This window comes from Hyperolius riggenbachi, chromosome 2, assembly GCF_040937935.1.
Source record: "Hyperolius riggenbachi isolate aHypRig1 chromosome 2, aHypRig1.pri, whole genome shotgun sequence".
Lineage (NCBI taxonomy): Eukaryota > Metazoa > Chordata > Amphibia > Anura > Hyperoliidae > Hyperolius > Hyperolius riggenbachi.
In genome coordinates, this window is record NC_090647.1 from 2524522 (window position 1) to 2551495 (window position 26974).

The 26974-nt window shown below is 55.7% G+C and overlaps 1 protein-coding gene across 1 annotated transcript in view; it reads right to left on the reverse strand.

Annotated features, from left to right (window-relative positions):
* Nucleotides 1–26974, reverse strand: part of TRPM2 (transient receptor potential cation channel subfamily M member 2) — a 539198-nt gene that overhangs the window by 80123 nt on the left and 432101 nt on the right. The window contains exons 27-29 of the mRNA XM_068263660.1: nt 25586–25662; nt 23902–23997; nt 8694–8780 (exon numbers count right to left, since the gene is read on the reverse strand). Of these exons, the coding sequence (XP_068119761.1) occupies nt 8694–8780; nt 23902–23997; nt 25586–25662 (260 nt within the window). The remainder of the gene's footprint in view (nt 1–8693; nt 8781–23901; nt 23998–25585; nt 25663–26974) is intronic.

Sequence of the window (26974 nt, forward strand, 5' to 3'; positions counted from 1 at the left end):
CGTGTTCTCAGTACAGATAGAGAGTGACAGCTGATTGGTGGCCTCAGGGTACAGCAGAGATAACTGCCGTGTCCTCAGCACAGATAGAGAGTGACAGCTGATTAGTGGCCTCAGGGTACAGCAGGGATAACTGCCTTGTCCTCAGCACAGATAGGGGGTGACAGCTGATTGGTGGCCTCAGGATACAGCAGGGATAACTGCCATGTCCTCAGCACAGATAGAGAGTGACAGCTGATTGGTGGCCTCAGGGCACAGCAGGGATAACTGCCGTGTCCTCAGCACAGATAGAGAATGACAGCTGATTGGTGGACACAGGGTACAGCAGGGATAACTGCCGTGTCCTCAGCACTGACAGAGAGTGACAGCTGATTGGTGGCCTCAGGGTACAGCAGGGATAACTGCCATGTCCTCAGCACTGATAGAGAGTGACAGCTGATTGGTGGCCTCAGGGTACAGCAGGGATAACTGCCGTGTCCTCAGCACAGATAGAGAATGACAGCTGATTGGTGGCCTCAGGGTACAGCAGGGATAACTGCCGTGTCCTCAGCACTGACAGAGAGTGACAGCTGATTGGTGGCCTCAGGGTGCAGCAGGGATAACTGCCGAGTCCCCAGCACATATAGAGAATGACAGCTGATTGGTGGCCTCAGGGTACAGCAGGGATAACTGCCGTGTCCTCAGCACAGATAGAGAGTGACAGATGATTGGTGGCCTCTGGGTACAGCAGGGATAACTGCCTTGTCCTCAGCACTGATAGAGAGTGACAGCTGATTGGTGGCCTCAGGGTACAGCAGGGATAACTGCCGTGTCCTCAGCACAGATAGAGAGTGATAGCTGATTGGTGGCCTCAGGGTACAGCAGGGATAACTGCCGTGTCCTCAGCACAGATAGAGAGTGACAGCTGATTGGTGGCCTCAGGATACAGCAGAGATAACTGCCATGTCCTCAGCACATATAGAGAGTGACAGCTGATTGGTGGCCTCAGGGTACAGTAGGGATAACTGCCATGTCCTCAGCACTGATAGAGAGTGACAGCTGATTGGTGGCCTCAGGGTACAGCAGGGATAACTGCCGTGTCCTCAGCACAGATAGAGAATGACAGCTGATTGGTGGCCTCAGGGTACAGCAGGGATAACTGCCGTGTCCTCAGCACAGATAGAGAATGACAGCTGATTGGTGGCCTCAGGGTACAGCAGGGATAACTGCCATGTCCTCAGCACTGATAGAGAGTGACAGCTGATTGGTGGCCTCAGGGTACAGCAGGGATAACTGCCGTGTCCTCAGCACAGATAGAGAATGACAGCTGATTGGTGGCCTCAGGGTACAGCAGGGATAACTGCCGTGTCCTCAGCACAGGTAGAGAATGACAGCTGATTGGTGGCCTCAGGGTACACAGCAGGGATAACTGCCGTGTCCTCAGCACAGATAGAGAATGACAGCTGATTGGTGGCCTCAGGGTACAGCAGGGATAACAGCCGTGTCCTCAGCACAGATAGAGAGTGACAGCTGATTGGTGGCCTCTGGGTACAGCAGAGATAACTGCCGTGTCCTCAGCACTGATAGAGAGTGACAGCTGATTGGTGGCCTCAGGGTACAGCAGGGATAACTGCCGTGTCCTCAGTACAGATAGAGAGTGAAAGCTGATTGGTGGCCTCAGGGTGCAGCAGGGATAACTGCCATGTCCTCAGCACTGATAGAGAGTGACAGCTGATTGGTGGCCTCAGGGTACAGCAGGGATAACTGCCGTGTCCTCAGTACAGATAGAGAGTGACAGCTGATTGGTGGCCTCAGGGTACAGCAGGGATAACTACCATGTCCTCAGCACAGATAGAGAATGACAGCTGATTGGTGGCCTCAGGGTACAGCAGGGATAACTGCCGTGTCCTCAGCACAGATAGAGAGTGACAGCTGATTGGTGACCTCAGGGTACAGCAGGGATAACTGCCGTGTCCTCAGCACAGATAGAGAATGACAGCTGATTGGTGGCCTCAGGGTACAGCAGGGATAACTGCCGTGTCCTCAGCACAGATAGAGAGTGACAGCTGATTGGTGGACACAGGGTACAGCAGGGATAACTGCCGTGTCCTCAGCATTGATAGAGAGTGACAGCTGATTGGTGGCCTCAGGGTACAGCAGGGATAACTGCCGTGTCCTCAGCACAGATAGAGAATGACAGCTATTTGGTGGCCTCAGGGTACAGCAGGGATAAGTGCCGTGTCCTCAGCACTGATAGAGAGTGACAGCTGATTGGTGGCCTCAGGGTACAGCAGGGATAACTGCCGTGTTCTCAGTACAGATAGAGAGTGACAGCTGATTGGTGGCCTCAGGGTACAGCAGAGATAACTGCCGTGTCCTCAGCACAGATAGAGAGTGACAGCTGATTAGTGGCCTCAGGGTACAGCAGGGATAACTGCCTTGTCCTCAGCACAGATAGGGGGTGACAGCTGATTGGTGGCCTCAGGATACAGCAGGGATAACTGCCATGTCCTCAGCACAGATAGAGAGTGACAGCTGATTGGTGGCCTCAGGGCACAGCAGGGATAACTGCCGTGTCCTCAGCACAGATAGAGAATGACAGCTGATTGGTGGACACAGGGTACAGCAGGGATAACTGCCGTGTCCTCAGCACTGACAGAGAGTGACAGCTGATTGGTGGCCTCAGGGTACAGCAGGGATAACTGCCATGTCCTCAGCACTGATAGAGAGTGACAGCTGATTGGTGGCCTCAGGGTACAGCAGGGATAACTGCCGTGTCCTCAGCACAGATAGAGAATGACAGCTGATTGGTGGCCTCAGGGTACAGCAGGGATAACTGCCGTGTCCTCAGCACTGACAGAGAGTGACAGCTGATTGGTGGCCTCAGGGTGCAGCAGGGATAACTGCCGAGTCCCCAGCACATATAGAGAATGACAGCTGATTGGTGGCCTCAGGGTACAGCAGGGATAACTGCCGTGTCCTCAGCACAGATAGAGAGTGACAGCTGATTGGTGGCCTCGGGGTACAGCAGGGATAACTGCCGTGTCCTCAGCACAGATAGAGAGTGACAGCTGATTGGTGGCCTCAGGGTACAGCAGGGATAACTGCCGTGTCCTCAGTACTGATAGAGAATGACAGCTGATTAGTGGCCTCAGGGTACAGCAGGGATAACTGCCATGTCCTCAGCACAGATAGAGAATGACAGCTGATTGGTGGCCTCAGGGTACAGCAGGGATAACAGCCATGTCCTCAGCACAGATAGAGAGTGACAGCTGATTGGTGGCCTCTGGGTACAGCAGAGATAACTGCCGTGTCCTCAGCACTGATAGAGAGTGACAGCTGATTGGTGGCCTCAGGGTACAGCAGGGATAACTGCCATGTCCTCAGCACTGATAGAGAGTGACAGCTGATTGGTGGCCTCAGGGTACAGCAGGGATAACTGCCATGTCCTCAGCACAGATAGAGAATGACAGCTGATTGGTGGCCTCAGGGTACAGCAGGGATAACAGCCGTGTCCTCAGCACAGATAGAGAGTGACAGCTGATTGGTGGCCTCTGGGTACAGCAGAGATAACTGCCGTGTCCTCAGCACTGATAGAGAGTGACAGCTGATTGGTGGCCTCAGGGTACAGCAGGGATAACTGCCGTGTCCTCAGTACAGATAGAGAGTGAAAGCTGATTGGTGGCCTCAGGGTGCAGCAGGGATAACTGCCATGTCCTCAGCACTGATAGAGAGTGACAGCTGATTGGTGGCCTCAGGGTACAGCAGGGATAACTGCCGTGTCCTCAGTACAGATAGAGAGTGACAGCTGATTGGTGGCCTCAGGGTACAGCAGGGATAACTACCATGTCCTCAGCACAGATAGAGAATGACAGCTGATTGGTGGCCTCAGGGTACAGCAGGGATAACTGCCGTGTCCTCAGCACAGATAGAGAGTGACAGCTGATTGGTGGCCTCAGGGTACAGCAGGGATAACTGCCGTGTCCTCAGCACAGATAGAGAATGACAGCTGATTGGTGGCCTCAGGGTACAGCAGGGATAACTGCCGTGTCCTCAGCACAGATAGAGAGTGACAGCTGATTGGTGGACACAGGGTAAAGCAGGGATAACTGCCGTGTCCTCAGCATTGATAGAGAGTGACAGCTGATTGGTGGCCTCAGGGTACAGCAGGGATAACTGCCGTGTCCTCAGCACAGATAGAGAATGACAGCTATTTGGTGGCCTCAGGGTACAGCAGGGATAAGTGCCGTGTCCTCAGCACTGATAGAGAGTGACAGCTGATTGGTGGCCTCAGGGTACAGCAGGGATAACTGCCGTGTTCTCAGTACAGATAGAGAGTGACAGCTGATTGGTGGCCTCAGGGTACAGCAGAGATAACTGCCGTGTCCTCAGCACAGATAGAGAGTGACAGCTGATTAGTGGCCTCAGGGTACAGCAGGGATAACTGCCTTGTCCTCAGCACAGATAGGGGGTGACAGCTGATTGGTGGCCTCAGGATACAGCAGGGATAACTGCCATGTCCTCAGCACAGATAGAGAGTGACGTCTGATTGGTGGCCTCAGGATACAGCAGGGATAACTGCCGTGTCCTCAGCACTGATAGAGAGTGACAGCTGATTGGTGGCCTCAGGGTACAGCAGGGATAACTGCCGTGTCCTCAGTACAGATAGAGAGTGACAGCTGATTGGTGGCCTCAGGGCACAGCAGGGATAACTGCCGTGTCCTCAGCACAGATAGAGAATGACAGCTGATTGGTGGACACAGGGTACAGCAGGGATAACTGCCGTGTCCTCAGCACTGACAGAGAGTGACAGCTGATTGATGGCCTCAGGGTACAGCAGGGATAACTGCCATGTCCTCAGCACTGATAGAGAGTGACAGCTGATTGGTGGCCTCAGGGTACAGCAGGGATAACTGCCGTGTCCTCAGCACAGATAGAGAATGACAGCTGATTGGTGGCCTCAGGGTACAGCAGGGATAACTGCCGTGTCCTCAGCACTGACAGAGAGTGACAGCTGATTGGTGGCCTCAGGGTGCAGCAGGGATAACTGCCGAGTCCCCAGCACATATAGAGAATGACAGCTGATTGGTGGCCTCAGGGTACAGCAGGGATAACTGCTGTGTCCTCAGCACAGATAGAGAGTGACAGCTGATTGGTGGCCTCAGGGTACAGCAGGGATAACTGCTGTGTCCTCAGCACAGATAGAGAGTGACAGCTGATTGGTGGCCTCAGGGTACAGCAGGGATAACTGCCGTGTCCTCAGTACTGATAGAGAATGACAGCTGATTAGTGGCCTCAGGGTACAGCAGGGATAACTGCCTTGTCCTCAGCACTAATAGAGAGTGACAGCTGATTGGTGGCCTCAGGGTACAGCAGGGATAACTGCCGTGTCCTCAGCACTGATAGAGAGTGACAGCTGATTGGTGGCCTCAGGGTACAGCAGGGATAACTGCTGTGTCCTCAGCACAGATAGAGAATGACAGCTGATTGGTGGCCTCAGGGTACAGCAGGGATAACTGCCGTGTCCTCAGCACTGATAGAGAGTGACAGCTGATTGGTGGCCTCAGGGTACAGCAGGGATAACTGCCGTGTCCTCAGCACAGATAGAGAATGACAGCTGATTGGTGGCCTCAGGGTACAGCAGGGATAACTGCCGTGTCCTCAGCACAGATAGAGAATGACAGCTGATTGGTGTCCTCAGGGTACAGCAGGGATAACTGCTATGTCCTCAGCACAGATAGAGAGTGACAGCTGATTGGTGGCCTCAGGGTACAGCAGGGATAACTGCCGTGTCCTCAGCACTGATAGAGAGTGACAGCTGATTGGTGGCCTCAGGGTACAGCAGAGATAACTGCCGTGTCCTCAGCACAGATAGAGAGTGACAGCTGATTGGTGGCCTCAGGGTACAGCAGGGATAACTGCCATGTCCTCAGCACTGATAGAGAATGACAGCTGATTGGTGGCCTCAGGGTCCAGCAGGGATAACTGCCGTGTCCTCAGCACTGATAGAGAGTGACAGCTGATTGGTGGCCTCAGGGTACAGCAGGGATAACTGCCGTGTCCTCAGCACTGATAGAGAGTGACAGCTGATTGGTGGCCTCAGGGTACAGCAGGGATAACTGCCGTGTCCTCAGCACAGATAGAGAATGACAGCTGATTGGTGGCCTCAGGGTACAGCAGGGATAACTGCCGTGTCCTCAGCACTGATAGAGAGTGACAGCTGATTGGTGTCCTCAGGGTACAGCAGGGATAACTGCTATGTCCTCAGCACAGATAGAGAGTGACAGCTGATTGGTGGCCTCAGGGTACAGCAGAGATAACTGCCGTGTCCTCAGCACTGATAGAGAATGACAGCTGATTGGTGGCCTCAGGGTACAGCAGGGATAACTGCCTTGTCCTCAGCACTGATAGAGAGTGACAGCTGATTGGTGGCCTCTGGGTACAGCAGGGATAACTGCCGTGTCCTCAGCACAGATAGAGAGTGACAGCTGATTGGTGGCCTCAGGACACAGCAGGGATATCTGCCGTGTCCTCAACACTGATAGAGAGTGACAGCTGATTGGTGGCCTCAGGGTAAAGCAGGGATAACTGCCGTGTCCTCAGCACAGATAGAGAGTGACAGCTGATTGGTGGCCTCAGGGTACAGCAGGGATAACTACCATGTCCTCAGCACAGATAGAGAGTGACAGCTGATTGGTGGACACAGGGTACAGCAGAGATAACTGCCGTGTCCTCAGCACAGATAGAGAATGACAGCTGATTGGTGGCCTCAGGGTACAGCAGGGATAACTGCCGTGTCCTCAGCACAGATAGAGAGTGACGGCTGATTGGTGGCCTCAGGGTACAGCAGAGATAATTGCCATGTTCACAGCACATATAGAGAATGACAGCTGATTGGTGTCCTCAGGGTACAGCAGGGATAACTGCCTTGTCCTCAGCACTGATAGAGAGTGACAGCTGATTGGTGGCCTCAGGGTACAGCAGGGATAACTGCCGTGTCCTCAGCACAGATAGAGAGTGATAGCTGATTGGTGGCCTCAGGGTACAGCAGGGATAACTGCCGTGTCCTCAGCACAGATAGAGAGTGACAGCTGATTGGTGGCCTCAGGGTACAGCAGAGATAACTGCCATGTCCTCAGCACATATAGAGAGTGACAGCTGATTGGTGGCCTCAGGGTACAGCAGGGATAACTGCCATGTCCTCAGCACTGATAGAGAGTGACAGCTGATTGGTGGCCTCAGGGTACAGCAGGGATAACTGCCATGTCCTCAGCACAGATAGAGAATGACAGCTGATTGGTGGCCTCAGGGTACAGCAGGGATAACAGCCGTGTCCTCAGCACAGATAGAGAGTGACAGCTGATTGGTGGCCTCAGGGTACAGCAGAGATAACTGCCATGTCCTCAGCACTGATAGAGAGTGACAGCTGATTGGTGGCCTCAGGGTACAGCAGGGATAACTGCCGTGTCCTCAGTACAGATAGAGAGTGAAAGCTGATTGGTGGCCTCAGGGTGCAGCAGGGATAACTGCCATGTCCTCAGCACTGATAGAGAGTGACAGCTGATTGGTGGCCTCAGGGTACAGCAGGGATAACTGCCGTGTCCTCAGTACAGATAGAGAGTGACAGCTGATTGGTGGCCTCAGGGTACAGCAGGGATAACTACCATGTCTTTAGCACAGATAGAGAATGACAGCTGATTGGTGGCCTCAGGGTACAGCAGGGATAACTGCCGTGTCCTCAGCACAGATAGAGAGTGACAGCTGATTGGTGGCCTCAGGGTACAGCAGGGATAACTGCCGTGTCCTCAGCACAGATAGAGAATGACAGCTGATTGGTGGCCTCAAGGTACAGCAGGGATAACTGCCGTGTCCTCAGCACAGATAGAGAATGACAGCTGATTGGTGGCCTCAGGGTACAGCAGGGATTCCTCTGGACTAGGGATGGTCGGAATGCCAATTTCCGATTCCGCGGTAAATCCGCATTCCGTCATGTACCAATTACCGATTCCGCTTCCCGCTACCAATTTCCGCATTCCAATGCGGAATTTCCACCGGAAATCGCGGAAATTCCGCCCGACTTTAACATTGATTTTTTTTTAAAACTATAAGGTCTTTTTGAAAACTTTTTTTTGCATCTTGTTCAGAAGATTCTGTTTAATAAACCCTGAAAATTTGGTGTTTTTAGGACTTACGGGGGCTTTGCTATTAACCACTAAAGTCGGCAGATTTTTACTGTAATGTAAAATGCAGAAAATAGCCAGATGCAGATTTTCTGCATTTTACATCACAGTAAAAACCCGCCGACTTTAGCGGTTAATAGCAAAGCCCCCTTAAGTCCTAGAAACACCAAATTTTCAGGGTTTATTAAAGTGAATCTTATGAACAAGATGAAAAAAAAGTTTTCAAAAAGACCTTATAGTTTTTGAGAAAATCGATGTTAAAGTTGGGTGGAATTTCCGCGATTTCCGGCGGAAATCCGCCTACCGCACTTGCATTACCGATTTGCCTCTGACTGTGCAAGAAGGAAATATTAACATGAATCTGCAGCAGATTCATGTTAATATATGTTACATGTCAATTACATAGATATGTACATTATTATTATTACATGTTCCGGGGTCAGTACCACCACAGATCACTGAATGGGCAGCAGTCCCCTCCCGGTGCTCAGTGTATAGAAAGCTTTAGTGAGAGATGTGGTGGATCATACTACTCACCGCGTTAGGACAGGGTGAAGAGAATGGTTCGGTCCAAACCAGCGAAGGCTGCCAACTCCACTCAGTCCGGTGCGGCCCATGGGGTTTCTGCACAGAACAAGCACAAGATCAGAGGGCAATCAGTCAGGGGGTGCTAGCCTTCTCTTCTCATAAGTAGCAGAACTCTCAGCTGGTGGAGTCACTACAGGTACCCCAATTGTTATATAACTACCACCCTCATACTCCAGCACCTTATAGCTGAGTTCAGGGGAGTGGTGTTACCCTATAAAGGCTCTTCAGGGGAGTGGTGTTACCCTATAGGAGCTCTGCAGGGGAGTGGTGTTACCCTATAGGAGCTATGCAGGGGAGTGGTGCTACTCCTATAGGAGCTCTGCAGGGGTGTGGTGTTACTCTATAGGAGCTTTGCACGGGTGTGGTGTTACCCTATTAAGGCTCTTCAGGGTAGTGGTGTTACCCTATACGAGCTCTGCAGGGGTGTGGTGTTATCCTATAGGAGCCCTGCAGGGGAGTGGTGTTACCCCTATAAAGACTCTTCAGGGGAGTGGTTTTACCCTATAGGAGCTCTGCAGGGGAGTGGTGTTAACCTATAGGAGCTCTGAAGGGGTGTGGTGTTACCCTATACGAGCTCTGCAGGGGAGTGGTGTTATCCTATAGGAGCTCTGCAGGGGGTGTGGTGTTACCCTATAGGAGCTCTGCAGGGGGTGTGGTGTTACCCTATAGGGGCTCTGCAGGGGAGTGGTGTTATCCTATAGGAGATCTGCAGGGGAGTGGTGTTACCCTATAGGGGCTCTGCAGGGGAGTGGTGTTATCCTATAGGAGCTCTGCAGGGGAGTGGTGTTATCCTATAGGAGCTCTGCAGGGGAGTGGTGTTATACTATAGGAGCTCTGCAGGGGAGTGGTGTTACCCTATAGGAGCTCTGCAGGGGGTGTGGTGTTACCCTATAGGAGCTCTGCAGAGGGAGTGGTGTTACCCTATAGGGGCTCTGCAGGGTTGTGGTGCTACCCTATAGGAGCTCTGCAGGTAAGTGGTGTTATCCTATAGGAGCTCTGCAGGGGTGTGGTGTTACCCTATAAGAGCTCTGCAGGGGAGTGGTGTTACCCTATAGGAGCTCTACAGGGGAGTGGTGTTATCCTATAGGAGCTCTGCAGGGGAATGGTGTTATCCTATAGGAGCTCTGCAGGGGAGTGGTGTTACCCTATAGGGGTACTGCAGGGGAGTGGTGTTACCCTATAGGGGCTCTGCAGGGGAGTGGTGTTACCCTATAGGGGCTCTGCAAGGGAGTGGTGTTACCCTATAGGGGCTCTGCAGGGGGGAGTGGTGTTACCCTATAGGGGCTCTGCAGGGGGGAGTGGTGTTACCCTATAGGAGCTCTGCAGGGGAGTGGTGTTACCCTATAGGAGCTCTGCAGGGGAGTGGTGTTACCCTATAGGAGCTCTGCAGGGGAGTGGTGTTACCCTATAGGAGCTCTGCAGGGGAGTGGTGTTACCCTATAGGAGCTCTGCAGGGGAGTGGTGTTACCCTATAGGAGCTCTGCAGGTGAATGGTGTTATACTATAGGAGCTCTGCAGGGGACTGGTGTTACCCTATAGGGGCTCTGCAGGGGGGAGTGGTGTTACCCTATAGGAGCTCTGCAGGGGAGTGGTGTTACCCTATAGGAGCTCTGCAGGGGGGTAGTGTTATCCTATAGGAGCTCTGCAGGGGAGTGGTGTTACCCTATAGGAGCTTTGCAGGGGAGTGGAGTTACCCTATATGAGCTCTGCAGGGGAGTGGTGTTATCTAATAGGAGCTCTGCAGGGGGTGTGGTGTTACCCTATAGGAGCTCTGCAGGGGGTGTGGTGTTACCCTATAGGGGCTCTGCAGGGGAGTGGTGTTATCCTATAGGATCTCTGCAGGGGAGTGGTGTTACCCTATAGAAGCTCTGCAGGGGAGTGGTGTTACCCTATAGGAGCTCTGCAGGGGAGTGGTGTTATCCTATAGGAGCTCTGCAGGGGGTGTGGTGTTACCCTATACGAGCTCTGCAGAGGTTGTGGTGTGCAGAGACTATAGGGGCTCTGCAGGGGAGTGGTGCTATCCAATAGGAGCTCTGCAGGGGAGTGGTTTTACCCTATAGGAGCTCTGCAGGGGTGTGGTGTTACCCTATAGGAGCTCTGCAGGTGAGTAGTGTTACCCTATAGGGGTACTGCAGGGGAGTGGTGTTACCCTATAGGGGCTCTGCAGGGGAGTGGTGTTACCCTATAGGGGCTTTGCAGGGGAGTGGTGTTACCCTATAGGGGCTCTGCAGGGGGGAGTGGTGTTACCCTATAGGAGCTCTGCAGGGGAGTGGTGTTACCCTATAGGAGCTCTGCAGGGGAGTGGTGTTACCCTATAGGAGCTCTGCAGGAGAGTGGTGTTACCCTATAGGAGCTCTGCAGGGGAGTGGTGTTACCCTATAGGAGCTCTGCAGGGGAGTGGTGTTACCCTATAGGAGCTCTGCAGGTGAATGGTGTTATACTATAGGAGCTCTGCAGGGGACTGGTGTTACCCTATAGGAGCTCTGCAGGCGAGTAGTGTTACCCTATAGGGGTACTGCAGGGGAGTGGTGTTACCCTATAGGAGCTCTGCAGGGGAGTGGTGTTACCCTATAGGAGCTTTGCAGGGGAGTGGAGTTACCCTATATGAGCTCTGCAGGGGAGTGGTGTTATCTAATAGGAGCTCTGCAGGGGGTGTGGTGTTACCCTATAGGAGCTCTGCAGGGGGTGTGGTGTTACCCTATAGGGGCTCTGCAGGGGAGTGGTGTTATCCTATAGGAGCTCTGCAGGGGAGTGGTGTTACCCTATAGAAGCTCTGCAGGGGAGTGGTGTTACCCTATAGGAGCTCTGCAGGGGAGTGGTGTTATCCTATAGGAGCTCTGCAGGGGGTGTGGTGTTACCCTATACGAGCTCTGCAGAGGTTGTGGTGTGCAGAGACTATAGGGGCTCTGCAGGGGAGTGGTGCTATCCAATAGGAGCTCTGCAGGGGAGTGGTTTTACCCTATAGGAGCTCTGCAGGGGTGTGGTGTTACCCTATAGGAGCTCTGCAGGGGTGTGGTGTTACCCTATAGGAGTTGTGCAGGGGTGTGGTGTTACCCTATAGGAGCTCTGCAGGGGAGTGGTGTTATCCTATAGGAGTTGTGCAGGGGTGTGGTGTTAGCCTATAGGAGCTCTGCAGGGGAGTGGTGTTATCCTGTAGTAGCTCTGCAGGGGTGTGGTGTTACTCCTATAGGAGCTCAGCAGGGGAGTAGTGTTATCCTATAGGAGCTCCGCATGAGAGTGGTGTTATCCTATAGGAGCTCTGCAGGGGAGTGGTGTTATCCTATAGGGGCTCTGCAGGGGAGGAGTGTTATCCTTTAGAAACTCCCCAGCAGAGCTCCTACAGGATAACACCAAACCCCAGCAGAGCTCCTATAAGGTAACACCACTCCCCAGCAGAGCTCCTATAGGAGTAACACCACTCCCCTGCAGAGCTCCCTAGGGGGTAAAACCACTCCCCTGCAGAGCTCCTATAGGGTAACACCACACCCCTGCAGAGCTACTACAGGATAACACCACTCCCCTGCAGAGCTCCTATAGGGTAACACCACTATCCTGCAGAACTCCTATAGGGGTAACACCACTCCCCTGCAGAGCTCCTATAGGGGTAACACCACACCCCTGTGCCCCCTGTGTGATCTGTGCTGTGTCTGCTCCCTGTGTGCTCTGCGCTGTGTCTGCACCCTGTGTGCTCTGCGCTGTGTCTTTACCCTGTGTGCTCTGCACTGTGTCTGCACCTTGTGTGCTCTGCGCTGTGTCTGCACCCTGTGTGCTCTGCGCTGTGTCTGCACCCTGTGTGCTCTGTGCTGTGTCATCCCCTGTGTGCTCTGTGCTGTGTCTGCACCCTGTGTGCTCTGCGCTGTCTGCCCCTGTGTGCTCTGTGCTGTGTCTGCTTCTTGTGTGCTCTGCGCTGTGTCAGACCCTGTGTGCTCTGCGCTGTGTCTGCACCCTGTGTGCTCTATGCTGTGTGTGCTCCCTGTGTGCTCTATGCTGTGTCTGCTCCCTGTGTGCTGTGTCTGCACCCTGTGTGCTCTGTGCTGTGTCTGCCCCTGTGTGCTATGTGCTGTGTCTGCTCCCTGTGTGCTGTGTCTGCACCCTGTGTGCTCTGTGCTGTGTCTGCACCTGTGTGCTATGTGCTGTGTCTTCACCCTGTGTGCTCTGTGCTTTGTCTGCCCCTGTGTGCTATGTGCTGTGTCTGCACCCTGTGTGCTCTGTGCTGTGTCTGCCCCTGTGTGCTCTGTGCTGTGTCTGCACCCTGTGTGCTATGTGCTGTGTCTGCACCTGTGTGCTATGTGCTGTGTCTTCACCCTGTGTGCTCTGTGCTTTGTCTGCCCCTGTGTGCTATGTGCTGTGTCTGCACCCTGTGTGCTCTGTGCTGTGTCTGCACCCTGTGTGCTATGTGCTGTGTCTGCACCCTGTGTGCTATGTGCTGTGTCTGCACCCTGTGTGCTATGTGCTGTGTCTGCACCCTGTGTACTCTGTGCTTTGTCTGCCCCTGTGTGCTCTGTGCTGTGTCTGCACCCTGTGTGCTCTGTGCTGTGTCTGCCCCTGTGTGCTATGTGCTGTGTCTGCCCCTGTGTGCTATGTGCTGTGTCTGCACCCTGTGTACTCTGTGCTGTGTCTGCCCCTGTGTGCTATGTGCTGTGTCTGCACCCTGTGTGCTCTGTGCTTTGTCTGCCCCGTGTGCTATGTGCTGTGTCTGCACCCTGTGTGCTCTGTGCTATGTCTGCCCCTGTGTGCTATGTGCTGTGTCTGCACCTTGTGTGCTATGTGCTGTGTCTGCACCCTGTGTGCTCTGTGCTTTGTCTGCCCCTGTGTGCTATGTGCTGTGTCTGCACCCTGTGTGCTCTGTGCTGTGTCTGCACCCTGTGTGCTATGTGCTGTGTCTGCACCCTGTGTGCTCTGTGCTTTGTCTGCCCCTGTGTGCTATGTGCTGTGTCTGCACCCTGTGTGCTATGTGCTGTGTCTGCACCCTGTGTGCTCTGTGCTGTGTCTGCCCCTGTGTGCTATGTGCTGTGTCTGCACCCTGTGTGCTATGTGCTGTGTCTGCCCCTGTGTGCTATGTGCTGTGTCTGCACCCTCCCTGTGTGCTCTGTGCTGTGTCTGCACCCTGTGTGCTCTGTGCTGTGTCTGCAGCCTGTGTGCTCTGTGCTGTGTCTGCCCCTGTGTGCTATGTGCTGTGTCTGCCCCTGTGTGCTATGTGCTGTGTCTGCACCCTGTGTGCTCTGTGCTGTGTCTGCACCCTGTCTGCTCTGTGCTTTGTCTGCCCCTGTGTGCTCTGTGCTATGTCTGCACCCTGTGTGCTCTGTGCTGTGTCAGCCCCTGTGTGCTCTGTGCTGTGTCTGCTCCCTGTGTGCTCTGTGCTGTGTCTGCTCCCTGTGTGCTGTGTCTGCACCCTGTGTGCTCTGTGCTGTGTCTGCATCCTGTGTGCTGTGTGCTGTGTCTGCATCCTGTGTGCTCTGTGCTGTGTCTGCTCCCTGTGTGCTGTGTCTGCACCCTGTGTGCTCTGTGCTGTGTCTGCACCCTGTGTGCTGTGTCTGCACCCTGTGTGCTCTGTGCTGTGTCTGCACCCTGTGTGCTGTGTGCTGTGTCTGCATCCTGTGTGCTCTGTGCTGTGTCTGCATCCTGTGTGCTGTGTGCTGTGTCTGCATCCTGTGTGCTCTGTGCTGTGTCTGCTCCCTGTGTGCTGTGTCTGCTCCCTGTGTGCTGTGTCTGCACCCTGTGTGCTCTGTGCTGTGTCTGCTCCCTGTGTGCTGTGTCTGCACCCTGTGTGCTCTGTGCTGTGTCTGCACCCTGTGTGCTCTGTGCTGTGTCTGCTCCCTGTGTGCTATGTGCTGTGTCTGCACCCTGTGTGCTCTGTGCTGTGTCTGCACCCTGTGTGCTCTGTGCTGTGTCTGCATCCTGTGTGCTCTGTGCTGTGTCTGCTCCCTGTGTGCTCTGTGCTGTGTCTGCATCCTGTGTGCTCTGTGCTGTGTCTGCTCCCTGTGTGCTATGTGCTGTGTCTGCATCCTGTGTGCTGTGTGCATGCCCATTTCTTGGGCCGTGCGGGGCGTGCCGCCGCCCGGGGCGCTGTTGGGAGGGGGGCGCTGTAATGGAGGGTGGAAGCACCGTAGCCGCGGGGAGGGCAGCCCGACCTCTCCCTCCCTCTCCCCGGGCCGCCCTCCGTGCTCCCCCCTCAGACGCATACTCAGGCAGGAAGCGCCGCTGTTTACAACTCACCTCCCTGGCTCCAAGCGCTACTCGTCTCTCGCCGCCGGTCTTTTCCTCTCTGCCTACACGCTAATACACACGCTGCTTCCGGCAGCATGTGTAGCAGCGTCTATACAGAGAGGAAACCGGCGGCGAGAGACCAGTGCTTGGAGCCAGGGAGGTGAGTTGTAAACAGCGGCGCTTCCTGCCTGAGTATGCGTCTGAGGGGGGAGCACGGAGGGCGGCCCGGGGAGAGGGAGGGAGAGGTTGGGCTGCCCTCCCCGCGGCTACGGCTCCCCCCTCCATTATGGGGGACAGCTACCTATCTAACCTACGCTGGGGGGCACCTACCTAATCTAACCTATACTGGGGGGGGGGAGGGCACCTACCTAATCTAACCTATACTGGGGGGGGGGGGCACCTACCTAATCTAACCTACACTGGGGGGCACCTACCTAATCTAACCTACACTGGGGGGCACCTACCTAATCTAACCTACACTGGGGGGCAGCTACCTATCTAACCTATACTGGGGGGCAGCTACCTATCTAACCTACACTGGGGGGCAGCTACCTAATCTAACCTATACTGGGGGCACCTTCCTAATCTAACCTATACTGGGGGGCAGCTACCTATGTAACCTACACTGGGGGGCAGCTACCTATCTAACCTATACTGGGGGGCAGCTACCTACCTAATCTAACCTATACTGGGGGGCAGCTACCTAATCTAACCTATACTGGGGGGCACCTACCTATCTAACCTATACTGGGGGGCACCTGTCTAATCTAGCCTATACTGGGGGGGAGCTACCTAATCTAACCTATACTGGGGGGCAGCTACCTATCTAACCTATACTGAGGGGCACCTACCTATCTAACCTATACTGGGGGGCAGCTACCTATCTAACCTATACTGGGGGGCACCTACCTAATCTAACCTATACTGGGGGGCACCTACCTATCTAACCTATACTGGGGGGCACCTGTCTAATCTAACCTATACTGGGGGGCAGCTACCTATCTAACCTATACTGGGGGGCAGCTACCTATCTAACCTATACTGGGGGGCACCTGTCTAATCTAACCTATACTGGGGGGCAGCTACCTATCTAACCTATACTGAGGGGCACCTACCTATCTAACCTATACTGGGGGGCAGCTACCTATCTAACCTATACTGGGGGGCACCTACCTAATCTAACCTATACTGGGGGGCACCTACCTATCTAACCTATACTGGGGGGCACCTACCTAATCTAACCTATACTGGGGGGGGAGCTACCTAATCTAACTTATACTGGGGGGGAGCTACCTATCTAACCTATACTGAGGGGCACCTACCTATCTAACCTATACTGGGGGGCAGCTACCTATCTAACCTATACTAGGGGGGGCAGCTACCTATCTAACCTATACTGGGGGCACTTATCTAACCTGTATTGGGGGCACCTACCTACCTAGCTAGCCTATACAGGTGGCAACTATACTGGCTACCTATATTGGAGACACCTACCTAAATAACCTATACTGGGGGCACCTACCTATCTAACCTATGCTGGGGGCAACTATTCTGGCTACCTATATTAGAGGCACCCACCTAGCTAACCTAGAGTGACCATACGTCCCGGATTCGGGGGCCGCTGTCCCAGGCTGCATGAGGTCCCGGGAAACGTCCCGCTTTCAGCAGTGGGACGTCCCGGCCTCGGGACTCTGGCCACTCTATCCTCATGAACTGGCAGCGGCGTCTATAGACGCCGTGCCAGTTCATTGCCCGCAGCCCCGCTCCAGCCTAACTGTCTTCCGGGGTTCCGACACCGGCAGGCGAGCAGGGCTACGGCAAGATGGCTGCCGAAGCCCTGTACTGGAGACTATTTGTGTCTCCAGTACAGGGCTTCGGACGCCATCTTGCCGTAGCCCTGTCAGCGCGGGAGACGAGCAGGAGGAAGGTGGTCCCGGGAGCAGCGCGTCAGAGGCCGGAGACTTCTGCCAGGTGAGTAAATGCTTTCTTTTCCAGGTGAAATGTTTGCCCGCATTGCGTTTCTTTTCTGGTGAAATGTTTGCCCGCATTGCGTTTCTTTCATGGTGAAATGTTTGCCCGCATTGCGTTTCTTTTCTGGTGAAATGTTTGCCCACATTGCGTTTCTTTTCTGGTGAAATGTTTGCCCGCATTGCGTTTATTTTCTGGTGAAATGTTTGCCCGCATTGGGTTTCTTTTGTACTGACATGTTGCCCGCATTGCGTTTATTTTGTACTGACATGTTTGCCCGCATTGCGTTTATTTTGTACTGACATGTTTGCCCGCATTGCATTTATTTTATACTGACATGTTGCCTATTGCGTTTATTTTCTGGTGTCCGGGGTAACTGTTACTGCATTTATTATTTAATGGTCATAGATGGCTATGTTTGCTGCTTTGTGGTTACGGTATACTATTAGCATCACACAGTTTCTGCACACCCATGATGCAAAGTCACGTTTGTCCACATCACGGCGTAAACACTGCTTTCTTATGCCTCGCTGTTACATCATTACGTTAGCTCCGCCCATACAATGTCATGGCCACGCCCATTTTCCGCCCTCACCCCCCCCAGTCTTCGTCGCTGTGCGCTCCTCAGTCCTCCCCCCTTTTTGCAGCGGCGCGCCGCCCCCCCCTCCCCGTCCCAGGTTGGACCCACAAAAATCTGGTCACTCTAGCTAACCTGTACTGGGGCACCTACCTATCTAACTTATACCGAGGGCGCCTGCCTATCTAACCTATACTGGGGGCAACTATACTGGCTACCTATACTGGAGGCACCTACCTGGCTAACCTATACTGGGGCAACTATACTGGCTCACCTATGCCTGGCTACCTATACTGGGAGGACCTATACTAAGTGAAACTAGACCTGGCAAACCTATACTGCGGGCACCCATACCTTGCTCCTGGGGGAGGGGTCCGGGGGGGGGGAGGGCGCAATTTTTACACCTTCGCCCTGGGTGCATTTTAGCCTAGAAACTGCACTGGCTGTGTGCTGTGTCTGCACCCTGTGTGCTCTGTGCTGTGTCTGCACCCTGTGTGCTCTGTGCTGTGTCTGCCCCTTTGTGCGCTGTGCTGTGTCTGCACCCTGTGTTCTCTGCGCTGTGTCTGCACCCTGTGTGTTTTGCGCTGTGTCTGCCCCTGTGTGCTCTGTGCTGTGTCTGCATCCTGTGTGCTCTGTGCTGTGTCTGCACCCTGTGTGCTCTGCGCTGTGTCTGGCCCTGTGTGCTCTGCCCTGTGTCTGTACCCTGTGTGCTCTGCGCTGTGTCTGCCCCTGTGTGCTCTGTGCTGTGTCTGCCCCTGTGTGCTCTGTGCTGTGTCTGCCCCTGTGTGCTCTGTGCTGTGTCTGCACCCTGTGTGCTCTGTGCTATGTCTGCCCCTGTGTGCTCTGTGCTGTGTCTCCACCCTGTGTGCTCTGCGCTGTCTGCCCCTGTGTGCTCTGCGCTGTGTCTGCCCCTGTGTGCTCTGCGCTGTGTCTGGCCCTGTGTGCTCTGCCCTGTGTCTGTACCCTGTGTGCTATGTGCTGTGTCTGCCCCTGTGTGCTCTGCGCTGTCTGCCCCTGTGTGCTCTGTGCTGTGTCTGCACCCTGTGTGCTCTGTGCTGTGTCTCCACCCTGTGTGCTCTGCGCTGTGTCTGCCCCTGTGTGCTCTGCGCTGTCTGCACCCTGTGTGCTCTGCGCTGTGTCTGCCCCTGTGTGCTATGTGCTGTGTCTGCCCCTGTGTGCTCTGTGCTGTGTCTGGCCCTGTGTGCTCTGTGCTGTGTCTGTACCCTGTGTGCTATGTGCTGTGTCTGCCCCTGTGTGCTCTGCGCTGTCTGCACCCTGTGTGCTCTGCGCTGTGTCTGCACCCTGTGTGCTATGTGCTGTGTCTGCCCCTGTGTGCTCTGTGCTGTGTCTGGCCCTGTGTGCTCTGCCCTGTGTCTGTACCCTGTGTGCTATGTGCTGTGTCTGCCCCTGTGTGCTCTGCGCTGTCTGCACCGTGTGCTCTGCGCTGTCTGCCCCTGTGTGCTCTGCGCTGTCTGCACCCTGTGTGCTCTGTGCTGTGTCTGCACCCTGTGTGCTCTGTGCTGTGTCTCCACCCTGTGTGCTCTGTGCTGTGTCTGCCCCTGTGTGCTCTGCGCTGTCTGCACCCTGTGTGCTCTGCGCTGTGTCTGCCCCTGTGTGCTCTGTGCTGTGTCTCCACCCTGTGTGCTCTGCGCTGTGTCTGCTCCCTGTGTGCTCTGCGCTGTGTCTGGCCCTGTGTACTCTTTGCTGTGTCTGCACCCTGTGTGCTCTGCGCTGTGTCTGCCCCTGTGTGCTCTGTGCTGTGTCTGCCCCTGTGTGCTCTGCGCTGTCTGCACCCTGTGTGCTCTGTGCTGTGTCTGCACCCTGTGTGCTCTGTGCTGTGCCTGCACCCTGCGTGCAGTGCGCTGTGTCTGCCCCTGTGTGTTCTGCGCTGTGTCTGCCCCTGTGTGCTCTGCGCTGTCTGGACCCTGTGTGCTCTGTGCTGTGTCTGCACCCTGTGTGCTCTGTGCTGTGTCTGCACCCTGCGTGTTCTGCGCTGTGTCTGCCCCTGTGTGTTCTGTGCTGTGTCTGCTCTGCCCCTGTGTGCTCTGTGCTGTGTCTGCACCCTGTGTGCTCTGTGCTGTGTCTGCACCCTGTGTGCTCTGTGCTGTGTCTGCACCCTGTGTGCTCTGTGCTGTGTCTGCACCCTGTGTGCTCTGTGCTGTTTCTGCACCCTGTGTGCTCTGCGCTGTGTCTGCACCCGGTGTGATCTGCGCTGTGTCTGCACCCTGTGTGCTCTGTGCTGTGTCTGCCCCTGTGTGATTTGTGCTGTGTCTGCCCCTGTGTGCTCTGTGCTGTGTCTGCACCCTGTGTGCTCTGTGCTGTGTCTGCACCCTGTGTGCTCTGTGCTGTGTCTGCCCCTGTGTGCTCTGCGCTGTGTCAGCCCCTGTGTGCTCTGCGCTGTGTCTGTACCCTGTGTGCTTTGTGTTGTGTCTGCACCCTGTGTGCTCTGTGCTGTGTCTGCACCCTGTGTGCGCTGCGATGTGTCTGCACCCTGTGTGCTCTGCGCTGTGTCTGCACCCTGTGTGATCTGTGCTGTGTCTGCACCCTCTGTGCAGTGTCTGCACCCGGTGTGCTGTGCGCTGTGTCTGCCCCCTGTGTGATTTGTGCTGTGTCTGCACCCTGTGTGCTCTGTGCTGTCTGCCCCTGTGTGCTCTGTGCCGTGTCTGCAGCCTGTGTGCTCTGTGCTGTGTCTGCACCCTGTGTGCTCTGTGCTGTGTCTGCACTCTGTGTGCTCTGTGCTGTGTCTGCACCCTTTGTGCTCTGTGCTGTGTCTGCAGCCTGTGTGCTCTGCGCTGTGTCTGCACCCTATGCTCTGTCTGCATCCTGTGTGCTCTGTGCTGTGTCTGCACCCTGTGTGCTCTGTGCTGTGTCTGCACCCTGTGTGCTCTGTGCTGTGTCTGCACCCTGTGTGCTCTGTGCTGTGTCTGACCCTGTGTGCTCTGCGCTGTGTCTGCACCCTGTGTGCTCTGCGCTGTGTCTGCACCCTGTGTGCTCTGTGCTGTGTCTGCCCCTGTGTGCTCTGCGCTGTGTCTGCACTCTGTGCTGTGTCTGCACAGTGTGTGCTCTGTGCTGTGTCTGCACCCTGTGTGCTCTGTGCTGTGTGTGCACCCTGTGTGCTCTGTGCTGTGTCTGCACCCTGTGTGCTCTGCGCTGTGTCTGCCCCTGTGTGCTCTGCGCTGTGTCTGCACCCTCTGTGCTCTGTGCTGTGTCTGCCCCTGTGTGCTCTGTGCTGTGTCTGCACTCTGCGCTGTGTCTGCACCCTGTGTGCTCTGCGCTGTGTCTGCACCCTCTGTGCTCTGTGCTGTGTCTGCCCCTGTGTGCTCTGTGCTGTGTCTGCACTCTGCGCTGTGTCTGCACCCTGTGTGCTCTGCGCTGTGTCTGCACCCTCTGTGCTCTGTGCTGTGTCTGCACCCTGTGTGCTCTGCGCTGTGTCTGCCCCTGTGTGCTCTGCGCTGTGTCTGCACCCTCTGTGCTCTGTGCTGTGTCTGCCCGTGTGCTCTGCGCTGTGTCTGCACTCTGCGCTGTGTCTGCACCCTGTGTGCTCTGCGCTGTGTCTGCACCCTCTGTGCTCTGTGCTGTCTGCCCCTGTGTAGGAGTGCTGTGTCTGCACTCTGCGCTGTGTCTGCACCCTGTGTGCTCTGCGCTGTGTCTGCCCCTGTGTGCTCTGTCTGCACCCTCTGTTCTCTGTGCTGTCTACCCCTTTGTAAGAGTGCTGTGTCTGCACCCTCTGTGCTCTGTCTGCCCCTGTGTGCTCTGTGCTGTGTCTGCCCGTGTGCTCTGCGCTGTGTCTGCACCCTCTGTGCTCTGTGTGCCCCTGTGTGCTCTGTGCTGTGTCTGCACCCTCTGCGCTGTGTCTGCCCCTGTGTGCTCTGCGCTGTGTCTGCCCCTGTGTAAGAGTGCTGTGTCTGCACCCTCTGTGCTCTGTCTGCCCCTGTGTGCTCTCTGCTGTGTCTGCACCCTGTGTGCTCTCTGCTGTGTCTGCCCCTGTGTGCTCTGCGCTGTGTCTGCACCCTGTGTGCTCTGTGCTGTGTCTGCCCCTGTGTGCTCTGTGCTGTGTCTGCACTCTGCGCTGTGTCTGCACCCTGTGTGCTCTGCGCTGTGTCTGCACCCTCTGTGCTCTGTGCTGTGTCTGCACCCTGTGTGCTCTGCGCTGTGTCTGCCCCTGTGTGCTCTGCGCTGTGTCTGCACCCTCTGTGCTCTGTGCTGTGTCTGCCCGTGTGCTCTGCGCTGTGTCTGCACTCTGCGCTGTGTCTGCACCCTGTGTGCTCTGCGCTGTGTCTGCACCCTCTGTGCTCTGTGCTGTCTGCCCCTGTGTAGGAGTGCTGTGTCTGCACTCTGCGCTGTGTCTGCACCCTGTGTGCTCTGCGCTGTGTCTGCCCCTGTGTGCTCTGTCTGCACCCTCTGTTCTCTGTGCTGTCTACCCCTTTGTAAGAGTGCTGTGTCTGCACCCTCTGTGCTCTGTCTGCCCCTGTGTGCTCTGTGCTGTGTCTGCCCGTGTGCTCTGCGCTGTGTCTGCACCCTCTGTGCTCTGTGTGCCCCTGTGTGCTCTGTGCTGTGTCTGCACCCTCTGCGCTGTGTCTGCCCCTGTGTGCTCTGCGCTGTGTCTGCCCCTGTGTAAGAGTGCTGTGTCTGCACCCTCTGTGCTCTGTCTGCCCCTGTGTGCTCTCTGCTGTGTCTGCACCCTGTGTGCTCTCTGCTGTGTCTGCCCCTGTGTGCTCTGCGCTGTGTCTGCACCCTGTGTGCTCTGTGCTGTGTCTGCCCCTGTGTGCTCTGTGCTGTGTCTGCACTCTGCGCTGTGTCTGCACCCTGTGTGCTCTGCGCTGTGTCTGCACCCTGTGTGCTCTGTGCTGTGTCTGCCCCTGTGTGCTCTGCGCTGTGTCTGCCCCTGTGTGCTCTGCGCTGTGTCTGCCCCTGTGTGCTCTGTGCTGTGTCTGCACTCTGCGCTGTGTCTGCACCCTGTGTGCTCTGCGCTGTGTCTGCACCCTCTGTGCTCTGTGCTGTGTCTGCCCCTGTGTGCTCTGCGCTGTGTCTGCACCCTGTGTGCTCTCTGCTGTGTCTGCCCCTGTGTGCTCTGCGCTGTGTCTGCACCCTGTGTGCTCTGCGCTGTGTCTGCCCCTGTGTGCTCTGCGCTGTGTCTGCCCCTGTGTGCTCTGCGCTGTGTCTGCACCCTGTGTGCTCTGTGCTGTGTCTGACCCTGTGTGCTCTGCGCTGTGTCTGCACCCTGTGTGCTCTGTGCTGTGTCTGCCCCTGTGTGCTCTGTGCTATGTCTGCCCCTGTGTGCTCTGCGCTGTGTCTGCACCCTGTGTGCTCTGCGCTGTGTCTGCCCCTGTGTGCTCTCTGCTGTGTCTGCACCCTGTGTGCTCTGTGCTATGTCTGCCCCTGTGTGCTCTGCGCTGTGTCTGCCCCTGTGTGCTCTGTGCTGTGTCTGCCCCTGTGTGCTCTGTGCTATGTCTGCCCCTGTGTGCTCTGCGCTGTGTCTGCCCCTGTGTGCTCTGTGCTGTGTCTGCCCCTGTGTGCTCTGTGCTATGTCTGCCCCTGTGTGCTCTGCGCTGTGTCTGCACCCTGTGTGCTCTGTGCTGTGTCTGCCCCTGTGTGCTCTGTGCTATGTCTGCCCCTGTGTGCTCTGCGCTGTGTCTGCCCCTGTGTGCTCTCTGCTGTGTCTGCACCCTGTGTGCTCTCTGCTGTGTCTGCCCCTGTGTGCTCTGCGCTGTGTCTGCACCCTGTGTGCTCTGCGCTGTGTCTGCACCCTGTGTGCTCTCTGCTGTGTCTGCCCCTGTGTGCTCTGCGCTGTGTCTGCACCCTGTGTGCTCTGCGCTGTGTCTGCCCCTGTGTGCTCTGCGCTGTGTCTGCACCCTGTGTGCTCTGCGCTGTGTCTGCACCCTGTGTGCTCTGCGCTGTGTCTGCCCCTGTGTGCTCTGCGCTGTGTCTGCCCCTGTGTGCTCTGCGCTGTGTCTGCCCCTGTGTGCTCTGTGCTGTGTCTGACCCTGTGTGCTCTGCGCTGTGTCTGCCCCTGTGTGCTCTGCGCTGTGTCTGCCCCTGTGTAAGAGTGCTGTGTCTGCACCCTCTGTGCTCTGTCTGCCCCTGTGTGCTCTGTGCTCTGTCTGCCCCTGTGTGCTCTGCGCTGTGTCTGCCCCTGTGTGCTCTGCGCTGTGTCTGCCCCTGTGTAAGAGTGCTGTGTCTGCACCCTCTGTGCTCTGTCTGCCCCTGTGTGCTCTGTGCTCTGTCTGCCCCTGTGTGCTCTGTGCTGTGTCTGCACCCTCTGCGCTGTGTCTGCACCCTGTGTGCTCTGCGCTGTCTGCCCCTGTGTGCTCTGCGCTGTCTGCCCGTGTGTAAGAGTGCTGTGTCTGCACCCTGTGTTCCGGGGTATGGGGCCCGGAGTGGTACCACAAGGCAGGCTATACTCACAGCGGTAGACCTTCCCGGACGGAGTAGGTGCCGCAGCAGCTGCGGAAGTCATACTGACCATCGATGGCGTTGTACTTGCGCGTCTTCTGTTCCATCCTTAGTTTATAGAGAGAAAAGAGTCAGCAGAGAAATACAAGACAGGTCCTCTTCACACATCCACACGCTGGATAAAAGTCACACAACTTGTGGTCACCAGACAATCGGTTTTACATCATCAGCCCAATGATGCTGGAGGATGAAGACCAATGACGGTCCTTGGCCACAGCAATCAATCTATCCCGCCTGATCTGCCAGATCGTACACAAGTAACAGCAGATCACAAGCCGCCATCGTCCCAACAAGTCCACATGCGTGGGGGACGGCCCTGTGTAACTTCCACTACAGTGACGCTCGCCCCTTTTCACGCAGTGTGTACACAACTGTCCCCCTGTGTGGTATAATTCCCTCCCCCAGCTGCTGTGTCCCCCCCCCCCCCCCCGTGTGGTATAATTCCCTCCCCCAGCTGTTGTGTCACTACCCTGTGTGGTATAATTCCCTCCCCCAGCTGCTGTGTCCTCCAACCTGTGTGGTATAATTCCCTCCCCTAGCTGCTGTGTCCTCCAACCTGTGTGGTATAATGTGGTATAATTCCCTCCCCCAGCTGCTGTGTCCTCCAACGTGTGTGGTATAATTCCCTCTCCTAGCTGCTGTGTCCTCCGACCTGTGTGGTATAATTCCCTCCCCTAGCTGCTGTGTCCTCCAACCTGTGTGGTATAATTCCCCCCCCCCCCCCCCCCAGCTGCTGTGTCAGTACCCCTGTGTGGTATAATTCCGCCGTCCACCCGTCCCCCCCCCGACTGCTGTGTCCTCCAACCTGTGTGGTATAATTCCCTCCCCCAGCTGCTGTGTCCCTCCCCTTGTGTGGTATAATCCCCCCCCAGCTGCTGTGTCCTCCCCCCCTACATAGTTGTAAGACCTCGCCGCATATGGCAGGGGAACGCCGAGATCCACACTTAGGCGCAAGCCTCTGGGTCTCGGCGACGCTCTGATGTCAGTGGAGTGCACAGCACTCCTTCCTTATTGGGCAAGCGGCGGTCGCGTCCTCAGTACGTGCTCCGCCGCTGTAAGCAATAGCAGCATGTGTACCGGCGTGTCAGATGACTTGCTGGCACGCTGCAGAATGATTGGTTGTTTTGGATTCTGTTACTTCTGATTGGTTAGTCCTAGTATAAGAGAAAGGTGAGCGCCCTCAGTCCTCGCCCGTGATAGCCTGTGCTGGGCTTGTAGCTGAGATTGCGCTCACACCAAGTGCCTTGTCTTGCTGCAGATTCTGTCTGTCTCTTGACCAAGCTTCTTGCAGATCTGATACCTCGTTGCCGACCCAGATTGTGCCTGACTACTACAGCAAGTAGCCAGATAAGCCTGACAGTAGTATAATTCCCTCCCCCAGCTGCCGTGTCCCTCCCCCTGCATAGTATAATTCCCTCCCCAGTTTCTGTTCTCGCCCCTGCATAGTATAATTCCCTCCCCCAGTTACTATGCGTGTTGCTGGGGGAGTGATCCAGGCTCAGCCAGTAAGGGATGAGATAAGGCCGGCTCCTCTGACACTCTGATATGCAAGGTATGGACACAGATAACAGGATAACAGCCTCTGATCACACACAGTCATTGTCTCTCTCTACAGATATAGGCAGAAGAGTCTCACTCAGCCTTTAGGTCGTACGATCCCCGATCACTCCTCTCTGCATTGTGAAGTGGGGGGTTATATCCTGGAAACACCACCTGTACAAAACACAGCAGGTAAGACACATTACTACTTCCTGTACTGATGCCCCGCCCCTTCCTCCCCCTCATCTCACTCACTACTTCTCCACAGCTGCACCTCTCTCCAGAACTCCTTTTCTGCCAGTCCCTATTAACCTCTGCTGCCTGCCATCCACTTCTCCTCCCACTCCTCTGATGCTGCCCCTCTCTGCCAATCCCTACTGACCTCTGCTTCCCATCTCACCCACCTCTCCTCCTGCTCCTCTGATGTAACCCCTCTCTGCCAATCCCTACTGACCTCTGCTGCCTGTCTCATCCACCTCTCCTCCTGCTCCTCTGATGCTGCCCCTCTCTGCCAATCCCTACTGACCTCTGCTGCCCGTCTCATCCACCTCTCCTCCCGCTCCTCTGATGCTGCCCCTCTCTGCCAGTCCCTACTGACCTCTGCTGCCCATCTCATCCACCTCTCCTCCCGCTCCTCTGATGCTGCCCCTCCCTGCCAATCCCTACTGACCTCTGCTGCCCATCTCATCCACTTCTTCTCCCGCTCCTCTGATGCTGCCCCTCTCTGCCAATCCCTACTGACCTCTGCTGCCTATCTCATCCACCTCTCCCCCCGCTCCTCTGATGCTGCTCCTCTCTGCCAATCCCTACTGACCTCTGCTGCCCATCTCATCCACCTCTCCTCCCGCTCCTCTGATGCTGCCCCTCTCTGCCAATCCCTACTGACCTCTGCTGCCCATCTCATCCACCTCTCCTCCCGCTCCTCTGATGCTGCCCCTCTCTGCCAATCCCTACTGACCTCTGCTGCCCATCTCATCCACCTCTCCTCCCGCTCCTCTGATGCTGCCCCTCTCTGCCAATCCCTACTGACCTCTGCTGCCCATCTCATCCACCTCTCCTCCTGCTCCTCTGATGATGCCCGTCTCTGCCAATCCCTACTGACCTCTGCTGCTTATCTCATCCACCTCTCCTCCCGCTCCTCTGATGCTGCTCCTCTCTGCAAAATCCCTACTGACCTCTGCTGTCCTTCTTATCCACCTCTCCTCCAACTCCTCTGATGCTGCACCTCTCTGCCAATCCCTACTGACTTCTGCTGTCCATCTCATCCACCTCTCCTCCCGCTCCTCTGATGCTGCTCCTCTCTGCCAATCCCTACTGACCTCTGCTGTCCATCTTATCCACCTCTCCTCCAACTCCTCTGATGCTGCACATCTCTCCCAATCCCTACTGACTTCTGCTGTCCATCTCATCCACCTCTCCTACCGCTCCTCTGATGCTGCCCCTCTCTGCCAATCCCTACTGACCTCTGCTGCCCGTCTCATCCACC